This window comes from Columba livia, chromosome 5 (genome assembly GCF_036013475.1).
Source record: "Columba livia isolate bColLiv1 breed racing homer chromosome 5, bColLiv1.pat.W.v2, whole genome shotgun sequence".
NCBI classification, from domain to species: domain Eukaryota; kingdom Metazoa; phylum Chordata; class Aves; order Columbiformes; family Columbidae; genus Columba; species Columba livia.
The window spans coordinates 36,463,460-36,477,147 of record NC_088606.1 but is presented as its reverse complement, the minus strand read 5'-3'; the positions used below and the strand labels follow the sequence as shown (position 1 = coordinate 36,477,147).

At 37.9% G+C, this 13,688-nt stretch overlaps 1 protein-coding gene across 13 annotated transcripts in view; it reads right to left on the bottom strand.

Annotated features, from left to right (window-relative positions):
* RAD51B (RAD51 paralog B) overlaps positions 1 to 13,688 on the bottom strand; it is a 441,378-nt gene that overhangs the window by 379,176 nt on the left and 48,514 nt on the right. For all 13 annotated transcript variants that reach the window (XM_065064381.1, XM_065064378.1, XM_065064377.1 and 10 more), the window contains 3 exons: positions 11,511 to 11,647; positions 6,824 to 6,943; positions 5,791 to 5,974 (listed from right to left, as the gene is read on the bottom strand). In XM_065064381.1, coding sequence (XP_064920453.1) covers positions 5,791 to 5,974; positions 6,824 to 6,943; positions 11,511 to 11,647 — 441 coding nt within the window. The remainder of the gene's footprint in view (positions 1 to 5,790; positions 5,975 to 6,823; positions 6,944 to 11,510; positions 11,648 to 13,688) is intronic.

Genomic DNA, 13,688 nt, shown 5'->3' with positions numbered 1-13,688 from the left:
GGCCTAAATATGGCTAGTAAAAGTCTGGTAACTCAGTTCCAAAATGTTTTCTTCTGATAAAGTTAGCTCCTCATTAAAGAAACACATGTTTCGATGTGGTATAACGTTTATTACTCTTTTTAGAAAACTTCAAAATGGAACCAATTCTCTAGGTTTGGAAGTAGTGAAAAGTTTTTCTTATTCTAGGTTTAAACTACTTGCAAAGATAAGTCAATTACTGTTTCTGTAACACTCATATTAATAATACTGAGTTTGCATCTCAGCAGCTTACATTCCAGATACAGACAAATTCACCTGGAAGTCTAATGTATTCCCATGGTTTTGGAAAAGTCAACATACAGTGTTGTTACATACTGTCACAACAAATCAACTATCCTTTTTTTTCTTCTAAACTTTCTATATATTTATTACCAATTGAAAGGGTACTGGCATTTAAACAACTTTTCTTCAGAAAACTTCCATTTTGGAATTTGTTTAGCACTCCATAAACTAATACTTTCAAATATCAGAACAGCAACAGCAAAGGTGCAGAGGAGCTGACAAACAAGCATGTACATGGAAACAGAATAAAACTGAACAGAAGACCAGGCCAAATGGAAATACTTGCTTATAAAGAAAGAGAACATTAACAGTTTGGATATTCTGCCTTTGCCAACAGAAGCATTTTAATCACAAGACACTTTACTGCAGAAAGCTGAGATTATACTATTAAACACACTTAACCAAAGACACCAGAAAAGGGAGTACAGATGTCAAGTAATTTGCACATTTAAATTGGTTTTAAGAAAAAACTTATACAAGCTAAAAACAAATATATGTTTAGCTAAACATTTGGCTTTCCAAAGCAATGAAAATCTTGGGTGTAAAGTTTACAGAGTAGAATGCATGAAGTGAGTGCGAAACACTGAAATGAAAAATATTAATGTGAAAATAAACTTGACTAAGACAGCTTTAATTACTGTCGTTATCAATACTGATAGAGTGAACTTTTAGTTTTTAAATAGAGCATGTGGCATCTAAAGGAGAAAAATATTACCTGTGGAAATTATGGGCTTCTTGACTACTGTTAACTTACTTAGCATAGCAAATAAAAGCTTTAGAGAACAGTTACATAAGGTTTGCCTTTCATTTGCACTATAAATCACAAGTGAGAGAAGAAAGTCTCTCCTCCTAAGCTATTTCAGATTCTCAGAGAGAGCAATTTAAAAAAAAAAAAAAAAAAGATACTATTCTACATTTGCTGGTAGTAATGATAACCACAGATCTAAGAACACAACCCAACCAAAAGTGTAAAGGAGAGCCAGTGCTGTAATTTGATTCACATTAGGAATTTACAAAGCAAGTTTCATCTTCAGTCTCGATTTGACATTTAAAAGAACGCTTAAAGCATTTTGGATTTGCAACTGCCACTTTCATAGTGCTTTTCTGTGGAGATGTCTAGTCAGCTTCACACATTTTCTCAACCACTAACAACTAGAAGATCAGGTTCTACAAATGACAATTTTAATAAGTTAAACAGTTATATCTCAAGAACAATTCTAGTCATATTGGATTTTAGTTTTAGCTCTTCACTGAAATGGAGACATCATTTCTCTTTTAACCAGCATGAACACTAAACTGCTTTTCCTCAATACCATCTACTAATAATAAGTAGTTTCCTATGAATATGGAAGAAAAGAAGAAAGAAAATCCAAAGTGTATTTAGTTTTCTAGTCTTTTTAAAAAGGCTACAGATGCCAGGAAACTAGACAGGAAACACGTAGCACTGATATTGCTGCTTAACTATGTAACCTGGCAGACAGCATCAACACACATTGTAACAGAAAACATTCCAATCCAAATGATCTCCAGTGCAGCGTGCTCTGAAACACAGTAATGTAAATGTTCCATACAGCTTTACATATTCACTACATTTCAAAAATAAAGGCCACTTTGTTTGATTTACATTCAAATTGTCCTTCTCGGGTTCTATCAATCACTTTTGATCTGATCAGCTAGTTTCAACCAATCCTGACCCAAAAAAAAAAGAGTAGGTTTTGGTGTGGGCTGTGTGCAGGGAAGGTGAAATGGGGACCCTGCTGCATAGCGGGAGTTTGGTAAAAGCTATGAATGGCACTTTAGCACATCAAACTCAATACCCTGACACCTCACAAAGCACCTTACATCTTAACAATTGAGAGAGCCCTCCCCTTCTCCCAGTTATTTTCAAGGCTGTTCTCTGAAACTGATTTTTCACCATCCTCCCTAGACTGTTAACACCAGATGCACTGCTCCAGTAACAGTTACAGCTAAACAGAGAATACACAACCTCCTTATTTCCAGTTCCCCCGCTTCAACTACTCAAAGCTTTTCACTGGGCCTTTTAGCCACAGCCAAAACTAATGTCTTCAAGTTCAGTCCTCAGCTCCAAACATTTTTTAGAGTCTCAGACTGAGTCCCCCTAGTTGTTGTCCAACTCGCTATTTAGTTGCACTGATTCTGTCATGAAATAAGTATTACATATTGGCTCATGTGTCCAAAATATTAGAGATCTAAATCACTTTGCAACCTTACTAATGTTCTTTCAGTTTCAAATTCATATTTATCATTTTCTAAGTAAAAACATCTGAAATAATTCCAACACAGTTATTTACAACAAGGACCTTGGATAGTCTGTAACCTCAGTAGCAGAGGTTAATATAAACAACAGCAGACTTGTCCTTAGTAGGCACCAACACCTGCAGATCTGTAACACACTCTGATGTTGGATTTTGCATGTTACTCATACACAGCCTTGCCTGGCAACCTGTAAGAACCAATTTGTAAGAACCAAATCTCTAGCCAAGGCCCTCTCAGAATTCTTAACTAATAGAAGTTACTACAGTTTATTCTGTAACATTCTGGTCTACCTTGACTTCAGTAAAGCGTTTGACACAGTCTCCCACAGCACCCTCACAGCTAAACTGAGGGAGTGCGGTCTGGACGATTGGGTAGTGAGGTGGACTGTGAACTGGCTGAAGGAAAGAAGCCAGACAGTTGTGGTCAATGGGGCAGAGTCCAGTTGGAGGCCTGTATCTAGTGGAGTGCCTCAAGGGTCAGTACTGGGACCAGTACTATTCAATATATTCATCAATGATTTGGATGAGGGACTAGAGTGCACTATCAGCAAGTTTGCTGATGACACCAAGCTGGGAGGAGTGGCTGACATGCCAGAAGGCTGTGCTGCCATCCAGTGACCTGGACAGGCTGGAGAGTTGGGCGGGGAAAAGTTTAATGAAATATAACAAGGGCAAGTGCAGAGTCTTGCATCTGGGCAGGAACAACCCCAGGTTCCAGTATAAGTTGGGGAATGACCTATTAGAGAGCAGTGTAGGGGAAAAGGACCTGGGGGTCCTGGTGGACAGCAGGATGACCATGAGCCAGCACTGTGCCCTTGTGGCCAGGAAGGCCAATGGCATCCTGGGGTGTGTTAGAAGGGGGGTGGTTAGTAGGTCGAGAGAGGTTCTCCTTCCCCTCTACTCTGCCCTGGTGAGACCACATCTGGAATATTGTGTCCAGTTCTGGGCCCCTCAGTTCAAGAAAGACAGGGAACTGCTGGAGAGAGTCCAGCGCAGGGCAACAAAGATGATGATGAGTGGAGCATCTCCCTTATGAGGAAAGGCTGAGGAAGCTGGGGCTCTTTAGCCTGGAGAAAAGGAGACTGAGAGGTGACCTTATTAATGTTTATAAATATACAAAGGGTGAGTGTCACGAGGATGGAGCCAGGCTCTTCTTGGTGACAACCAACGGTAGGACAAGGAGTAATGGGTTCAAACTGGAACACAAGAGGTTCCACCTAAATCTGAGAAGAAACTTATTCTCAATGAGGGTGACAGAACACTGGAACAGGCTGCCCAGGGGGGTTGTGGAGTCTCCTACTCTGGAGACATTCAAAACCCACCTGGACACATTCCTGTGTAACCTCATCTAAGTGTTTCTGCTCTGCAGGAGGATTGGACTAGATGATCTTTTGAGGTCCCTTCCAATTCCTAACATTATGTGATTCTGTGAAAAAGTTAACAAATCTTTAAAATACTCCAGAACAAACCCACAAGCAATGTGTGTTGAAGGTGACAATAAATGAAAACAGTTAGATTTCCGTAGAATAAACTGATAAACCTGATCAATAGGTGAATAAATTGATAAACCTAATCAAAAATATATAAGCTTTCGGTCTCTGTATTTACAGGTAATTACATGTACCTTTATAAATATTTTATTTGAAAGGTAAGATGTCATATGGACCAATTAAGAAAAAACAGACCTGTGACCAGAGCTCAAGTTCTTGCCCAAAATCCCAGAACTCCTTACCAAAGTGTATCACAAAGGTATCACAAATGCCTCAAAGCAAACACATTAGCTTTAATATAATGGAAGCCTTTAAATGTTTGATCTTTATTTTCATCCTACATAGGATGAATTAGGATGGCAGGATGCATTAGGATGACAATCTTAGGCTATTTCATGTTGTCCAACTCCAAGACTTTTGTGAATATCAACACTGTCTTTCTGACTGTAAAAGAGGGCAGCAGCCTCAACTATCAGAGGCTCCAATCCAGCTCAGCTTCACCATTTTAATTAAGGTGGAGGTGGGAGCACGAGGTGTCTGAAGGAGAATAGAGAAATAGAGAAAAATACTATCTTCCCACAAAACTTCTCTCCTTTTCCAAAGAACTGCATAATATTTTCTGAAAATATTAGAGTGTACACACAAATAATCCTTTCCTGGCTATTTAGAGCACTATAAACATTATTGGGAGCATTAACTCGGACGCTGTCTTTGGTACCTCGGCTTTAAAGGCACCTATGTAGGGTTTAATCTTTTCTATCAGAAGTCTTTAGAAATTACACGGCAGAAGGAAATCCATTCCTCTGAAAATAAGCCATATCCATTGCTGGTATGATAGTTGCTGTGACTTCAGGAGCAGCAGAGGGAAAAGGCCTCACCAGTCTCACTCAAGTTTCTGCTACAGTTTCTCTCTTACACAGGAGTGACGAACAGGTTACTCATGCTAGGAAATACTTCCAGAAGTTGAGTCTCAATGACATCTTTCAAGTTGATATGATCCTCCATGGATCATATAATGAAGGAACACAGACACACTTACACAGCTTACATCTTCTAAAGCACTTTTCAATCAGTTCCACCAAGTCCCTGCACTAAGTGTCTGTGTCTTCCTTTGTATTTTATGGGCAAGTCCACAGACAAGGATTTGCTGAGCTACTACCTTCATTTCTGCATTAATTAGCGTACATTATCAGTCACAAAAGGAATTTACGCTGCTCCAGAGCATAAGGCTTTTTGAGATTTTACAAACTTAAGTAGAAGGAAGAGTGGCAGAAACATCTTCACCTAGTTAGTTAGGAGTTCACACTAGTTAGAGTATGCATTGCATTAGAAGGGAATCATCAGGGTAAGAAATTTTTAATAGCAGAAAACCAAAATATAAGATTTAAAAACAAACAAACAAACAAACCAACCCACAACAAAAAATAAAGCACTGAAACACAGCTGGAAAATCTTGTTGACCCTTATTTGAAGTCCTAAATTAAAAAAAAAAAAAACAAAAACAAAAAACAAACCACACACAACAAAACCACCAAGAAGAACAATTACTGTTCCCCCATTTCTCAAATATTTTCCAACTTGTATAATACCTGCTTGAAAATTCCTTCTTTTTCTGGTTTTCTTCTTCCTGTCATTTTCATTCTCCTCAGATTTTATTACTTGATACAGTAAGGAAAAAACCTAAGAAAGGAGGAACAACTTACTGGTATTGAGAACTCCTCTGCCAAATACTTCAACATTGATGCTCCTCTAGCCAAAAAGTTACTCCTCTCTGCCAGGTTGCCTTGCAGTTTTGTGTCAAACTCCTTTCTGACAACTGAAGCAACAGAGTCAATTATTATGAGTTTAACTTTCTTTGAGATAATTTCTTCTTCCAAAGACATAATCCTAAAAAAAAAAAAAAAAAAAAAAAAAAAAGTCATTGATAACATTATTTACACAGTAAACCCATTTTATAATCCTGAAATTATTTAAAAGGTTTACTTTAATAAGCTGAAAGTCAGCCCCTCTTTTTCCCCCCTCACACACCACCTCCACTAACATCTGCATGTATTGAAGAGATCTGGAAACAAATCTGAGGCTCCATTGGGCCATATAAGCCAAGGCAGGACCTCTCTCAAAAGAGAGGTGTTAAAGAACCTCTCGTTAGCAATACTATGCTGTACAACCCCTGAATGGCAGACAGCAAGTTAACTGGACACTGAAACTCTGCCTTTTTGCTCACAGTAGCAGCATCCCATTGCCAACACAAGAATTCTTGCTGTCTGTTCATGCAGAAGGTCAAATCCATCTCTGTGCACAGCCAAAGACAGTACACCAAACCTAATCCACTGACAATATGGTCTTAGCTCTTCTCTGATAAAGCTGCACTAGAAGAAGAAATTATTCTTAGAATAATTCTCCCACTAATATAAAACACAGAAGATAATACTAAAATAAAATTTAACTCACATGAACCCTCTTCTTTAAAGGCTTACAGGGATCAGATCATACAGAAATTGTCTATCAGAAATTAAAAAACATGAACTGGATTAGCCACATGCTATGAAATGAGAAGAGCAATGTCAGTGTTTCTGTAGCAATTTTATTCTGTTGGACAGCATACTGTTATCAACATGAAAAGGCCTCAAATATATCAGTTACTCTACATAAAACTTGGATATATATAACAAATATTGTTACAGACAATCTGGTCCAAATGGTCTTTTTTTTTTTTTTAACTCTGGAAAAGGATACCTTTTCAGCACACTGCCACAGGTCAGGTCTCGATACACGTGAACGCTACGGGTCATGCAGAAGAGCTTTTCATCTGAGTCAAAATAGGTAGGGAGTCTGTTTCCTGCTATCTCAATCAACCTATCAAAAAAACAGAATGCATAACACTGCAAAAGGAATAATGTGAGATAATAAGGCATCGAGTATTCACAAAGCACATAAAGCAAACCTCTGAATGATAAGCAAACACCACATATTACTGGAAAATTGTTTAAATGAGAAGCATACTTTAGCAGCCAGAGTGAAACACTGGAAGTCAGAACAGTTATGTTCTCTCCCCAGTGGTACACGAGGGACAGTCACCATGTGTCTGTCTGTACACAAAGAAACAGCACATCTCCTGTGGAAGGAAACTGCAAAGTCTGCAGTTACTGGATGCAAAGTTCTTTGAGTTTTGTACAAGAGGTTTCACTCAATGGCCAAGCATTTTCATTTTTTAATTATTATATCTCAATATTCTTTTAATTTAAACAAACATACTCTCCAACTGAAACCTTTTCCCCTTCCACCTTTATCTTGCAGTGAAATCATAAAGTGGACCTTGTGTCACCACAGAAATTTAACAAGATGGTAACAAACAGAAGATCCATTACAAGATCCAGATAATGTGAAGGCAGGACTGCAAAACCAGGGCCCAGTGTGACTGCAAGTACTTACACAAGCAGTACATGTATGGAAAGTATGCCTGCCAAAGTGAAAATCTTCTCACAGACAATCTCTCCTTAAAAACAAGAACAGGATCATTTGGACAGGAGACTTTTTCATTGAAACCATTTCCATTGTGCCAGTTACTACATTCTAAAAAGGGCTTATAGAATCCTAAGAAAAGATACTTTTTGGATGATAGTACAAAAAAAAAAAAAAAAAATCAGCATTGTGTCACAAAGTGGCTGAGGCTCCAGCTGCCAGGGAGGTACCACTGAGCATCCATCCATTCAGATAGCACAGATACAACTACCATGACTTGATATAATGAAACGACTGAACAGCTTAAGTGGCTGCTTCACTGATAGAACTGAATGTGGGATTCCATGGGTTCTCCATTACCTTATTAGCAAATTCACGACCCTTCAAAAATTTGAATTACAATTGTAAAGCATACCACTGTTTATTATCAGAGCAGACTAAAGAAGCATATCAGATCACTGGTGATAACAACAAAAGACAACAGAGGAAGCTGGGTATTTGTTGTGAAAATACTTTTATATTCAGAACTATGCTTTGAAAAAACCTCTTGCACAGATATAAAACTAAACAATTGAGTGATGAGAGGCTTACATTTTCAGTTAAATGATATTTTAGACATAAAATCATTGAGGACCCTAAACAGCGTACATTTTAGAAATGCTGACTGCCTGTAAACTCTTCAGAAGTCAGTGGAAAAAAGTTCCACCCCTCTGAACACAAGGCAATTTTATCTAGGTCCTTAAATAAAAGATTCAATAATTTAACTTAGAAACGCATACTTATATGAGCACTGTCATTTTATTCTGTAATGAAGATTTTGTTTTTTAATGAAAGAAAATATGTTATTGTTTGTATTTTGAGCAGATATATCCCACCACCTATAGCTTGAGAAGAGTGTCATCTAGTGGGTGATACCTGTCAGCACAACTTACTGGTTATCTTGATGCTTTTTATTTAGCCCCCTTTCATTAAAACCCAAAATATTAAAGCTATTCTAGAAAAAATCTTTTAAATCCCTTTTATTTGGTTTACAAATATAAACACTAAGCTTGAACATTAATATACCTATCCTGAGTAAGCAATTACAAAATTGCCTGATTCTTAGTCATTAAATGAATTACTTCACACATCTAAACTTGTCCTGCAGAACTTCCAGGGACAGAATCTTGACTTTTCATTTGCACAATTAATCATGCAGAACACCTGGGCAACAGTGATCTATCATTCAACGGTTTGCATGAAATGAAACTTCAGTACGCTTCCTAACGGACACGCATATCCCAAAGAACGCCATTACACAGACTGACTTAAAATGACACATCAAAATCTTGCTGAGATGGTGGTACTATTCACAGAGCTCCATGGAGGCTCAAAGTTCTTTAAGATCTAAATCCCATTTGTCATAATGAGAACAAAAACTGCACAGAACATGTTCTCTGCAACCAGGGCAAAAGCCCATGGAGTACAAAAATCCCTGTTTGTTCTCAGCTTGCGTTCACAAAAATTTGTATCTAGTGTTTTTCACAAGCAATAAGAATGGCTAGAGAGAAAAGCAAACCAAACTATTTTCAGACTTTCTGAATAAGCCTGGAATGTTTTCAGTTAATAGCTGGCTAGAGTGAAATTGAATTGCTACAAATTCAACAATTTTGATTTCCAGACTTAATATGGTCATTCCATCCACCTATCCTAGTGTCTGTGTTCTCACAAAGCTGAGTAACGGGCACCACCTGCACTGTCACAGCTTTCCCTTACACAAGAGAGAAGTATATAAATCACAAAAACCAGTGGCATATCTTAGAAGACCTGCTTCAATTCCCATCACTCTTCTCAGCATTGCTATTAGATTGAACTCAACCGTGATGTTAGAGAATAAGTAATAAGACTATGAGAGTTTGTGGAAGGAAAAAAGCTCCCTGCCCTGAAGTAAGACCTGCCAAGTAGAATGATAAAAGAGAAGTGCCTTTCAGCAAAAGAAATAAAATTAGCCAGCTTTATGCAGTATCTTTCTATTACAGAAGCAGCAGGGCATTACAGCCAGCACAACAGCTACAATTTAGCAACTCTCAGCCCTAAAATTCAGCATAGATACAAACACTCAGGCTTTCTGTAGACACTTGCAAGTTTTAAAATAGCGCCAGATAATGTCTCCATTAACCCCTTTAAAATAAGTTGCTATTAAAAGAATATCTGCCCTCTTATCTGTTGCGCTTAGAACAACAACAACAAAAGGAAAAAAAAACCTTATCACACACAGAATCTCTTCTACTTGCCATTTTTATTAATAAAACAGGACTACAGAATTGTAAGAAAATTCAGCTTAGAAAGAGAACTCAGGAGATCTCCAGCCCAACATCCTCTTCAAAGCAGTGCCAGCTACCAAGTCAGAAGAAGTTATTTGAGGCTTTATCTAGCTGTATTTTGGAAGTCTCCAAGGATGGACACAGCACAACCTCTCTGGGCAACCATTTCCAATTCCTGACCATCCTTATGGTAAAGAAACTTCTCCGTATGTCAGCACAGAAATGGATTTCTATGTTTGCCTACCATCAGCCTGCCACATACCACTGTGCCATCTTCTTGATGGCCTCCTCATTGGCCATCTCATCCTTTGTAATAATGTTATTTTTACCATGTTTCTTTTCTACATCCCACTCTATTTTCAGGAGTCTCATTTTCACATTCACCTGTTTTCCTTTTTTTTAGCATTCACCTCTAAGCCACAAGTCTTAACTCACCCATTAAGTCCTACCCTTTTTTAACTGTCTACATTTCAGGGACCTGAAATAAAAATTAAGTATGTAAGAAGGGAGCAACATATGTTGCAGAGCCATTGCTTGAAGTTGTGTTATTTTTTTTTTTTTAATATATTACACTTACAGTTTACAGTAATTCAAACTTGTGAAATGAACTTGACAAAAACAGGGTTAGAAGCCCCACCTTCTCACCCACAATAACTTGAAATGATAAAACAATGCAAATACATTTGCTTTGATACTCCAGATTCAGGCTGTAGGTATAACTACTAAGTAATCTGAAATATATAAATTATTTCAATGAACCTTTTTCTGCCTATTTTTCTACACAAACAAGGATGAGACTACTGTACTTCTTATCATACCCCAGATCCTTGATAACTTTCGAACTCACTAATTCCAAACAACAGTGACAAAGGAAAAGACATCTCAAAAACATCAAATCCTCATGGTCAAAAAAAAAAAGTTGGTAGCTAAGTAAAGTAAATTAGAGCTATCTTTAAGGAAATACTACAGGATTATATCAGCAGTTAATCAGTCAGTTAACATGGGAAGAGTGGTAATCAACACGTGCATCCATCTGTGACTCTCAAGCAGACACCATTCAGCAGTCACAGGACATCATAAGCACATAACTGAGCAGTTTAGGTGGCACGAGCAAAGCAGAAGATACTAGAAGAACCAGAGATGTTACAGAAGTATGGGAATATCATACTGCACAGCCACCGAGGATATAGGAGAGATATGAGGTTCTTGCAGAGGAAATTGGAAGTGCAGAAGGGCAGGGTGCCCCATTCAGCAGAAACAGGACAGAAATCCGAGGGAAAACTTGCTGCGTCTGTCCTGCTGTTCACAGAAAAATCTTTGCATCCTTAAAACCTTCCTGCTCGACAAACTAAACTGCAAAGAAAGGTTTCAGGTGCAGGACTGTTAAGACCACTTATAAATTTGGAACGCTACATCCACATCATCATACCACAGCTGGAATCTGCAACATCATACAAATTACGAAGGCAAGCAAATCATTCTATTAAACTAATTTAATCATCTATGGAACAACTGCATATATCAGATGAACGCTTAGTAACTACCATAGGTAGTTACTTTAACAAATGCTTAATTATTGCTCGGAAAAGAATCGAAGGCTACAAGATAAAAGGTGCTAAAGAAGTTTCAAGTGTCTATTTTAGAATTTTGCATCTTACCTTTCAGCACTGAAGGCAGACTCTGTGTCAATGTATATAACAGCCCCATTTAGTCCTCCCATGCTTAGAGGCAGTGTAGCTAGAACACTCATCATAATACAGAACTGAGTTTTGCCACAACCTGGTGGGCTAGTTATCTGGAAGAAAAAAGATCAGTAACATAAACAAGAGATGTCACATTCATTTCGCTCTAATTCTACTTTTAACTAAGACCCATCAGCCAGAACTCCTCAAATTCTGCTCTTCCAGCTACCAAAGGAGGACACAGCCACAAAAAGACAGAAAGCAGCCCACAAAGAGCAACTTACAGTTACTCTTGGATCTGTGCCTTGCAGTCAAACTCATGCACTACAGAATAAACAGTTCTTCTTCATACATAGCTTTATGCTTGTACCTTACTTCTTTGACATCTTTTATTACCTCCCATATTTGAGGCCCCCTGTTTCCCCCTGTATGTTACAGATCTTCCCTACAGCCACCACTAGTTCTCTTCCATCTCCTTCTCTGTGCTACCTTCTAAAATGAAGCCAAATTAGAAGATTCAGAGTTGACATTCAGATGACATCAATGACCTTTAGAGCTGAAAACAAAGTCCAGAGCTAATGAGTTCACAGATGCAAATGACTGCTTAGGAATCATCATTACTTGGGTCACAACCAGGTCTCCCTTGGAAATCACAAGGATAATCGCTTATATCCTGTAAAGACTGAATGTTCAATATGAACCATACATATACATATAAAAAAAGACAGATTTCATCTGTCCCAGAGACTATATTCTGTTATGCAGCATGTGTTTTGTCATTTGCGTTAACTCCCTATTAACATATATCAACATGAACACCATTTAATGATCCAGAGCAGCTTGCCAATATTAAGCTCTCACCTGTGCTTACTGAAAGCCTACTGCAGTTAAGCAGTACTCAGAAAAAATCACACTCAGTTTGTGTGAAATGGTTCCAGCATCATTTTGATCCAAGAGAAAAACCACAGGGAACAAAAGAATACACTGTTTGATGAGATCTCCAGTTTCTGAGAGCAAGATTCTATACTAGACATGGCAGTATGCTGTTCTTTATCTACTGCAGATCTTGAAGAGATTGCAAATGAATGCTGGGCTCTGTGTTCATATAATCATATGTTCATTACTATCACAGTGGATCTTTAAATACAGTATCATGCTGTCACTGCTTCTGGGAAGGGAGATCATGACACCTTAAATACTAAGAAGGCTGAAAAACAGCAAATACAAAGTTTAAGTTACTTTGGGCACTAAAAACAGAGAGTGATGGGTTCATTCTGATGCTAGTAGGGTCTAAATAATAATGCAAGACACAAGTAAGCCCCTCCATGGAAGTTAAACTGCAAAATGAAGCACACCTCCTCAAAACACCTAGTACTGTCAAAACAAAGGCTTAGATACAGAGCCACTGGTTTAAATTAAAAAATAAACCTTATAACAGATAGACAGTCAAAATCAAACTGATTTTTTAGCCTAAATGCACAACAGTTTGTTTTTAAGTACAAACACCCTTTTACCACAAGATACTACAGTATTGTTATGGTTCCATTTTAAAAAGTAGTAACATCACTTAAATAACAGAAAATCTACAGGGAAACACTGAAGGACTGCATTAGCTACAATTACACATTAGCTACTGTTAACAGTTGGTTAAAATCCCTTTAAACACTCGTGTCTTTAAACAAGGCCTGAAAACCAAGCCATATCAGTCAATCTACTTGAAGCTTTAATGCAAGAGAAGCATTAGATGATTTTTCTTTAGAAGCACATACTGCATTTAGTGAATTATAGATCAGGAATCAGTCATATTTATGCAACTATCTGTCCTCCATCCAGTGTACTTAAATAACAAAATATCATATCAACAAGAGCTGTCGCATTTCAATATGAACCCAAAGCCTACATACATAAAAAGTGCAGAGCCAATACACATTCCTTAGACTGTGATAGCCAAGGAATCTCATCAGCTTTTGCTAGTTGAAATGAAGACTTGAAACAAATGAGGAGAGAGCATCAATCCAATTGTTAAATTAAAATGTTTGGACAACTGTGAGGAGACCTCAAAAACATTTGTAGTTTCAGCCTCGCCTGGGAGGTGTGTTGGAATCAACTTTTATTTCAGTAGCTGATGCAGCAGCTAATTCAGCAGAGATGCTG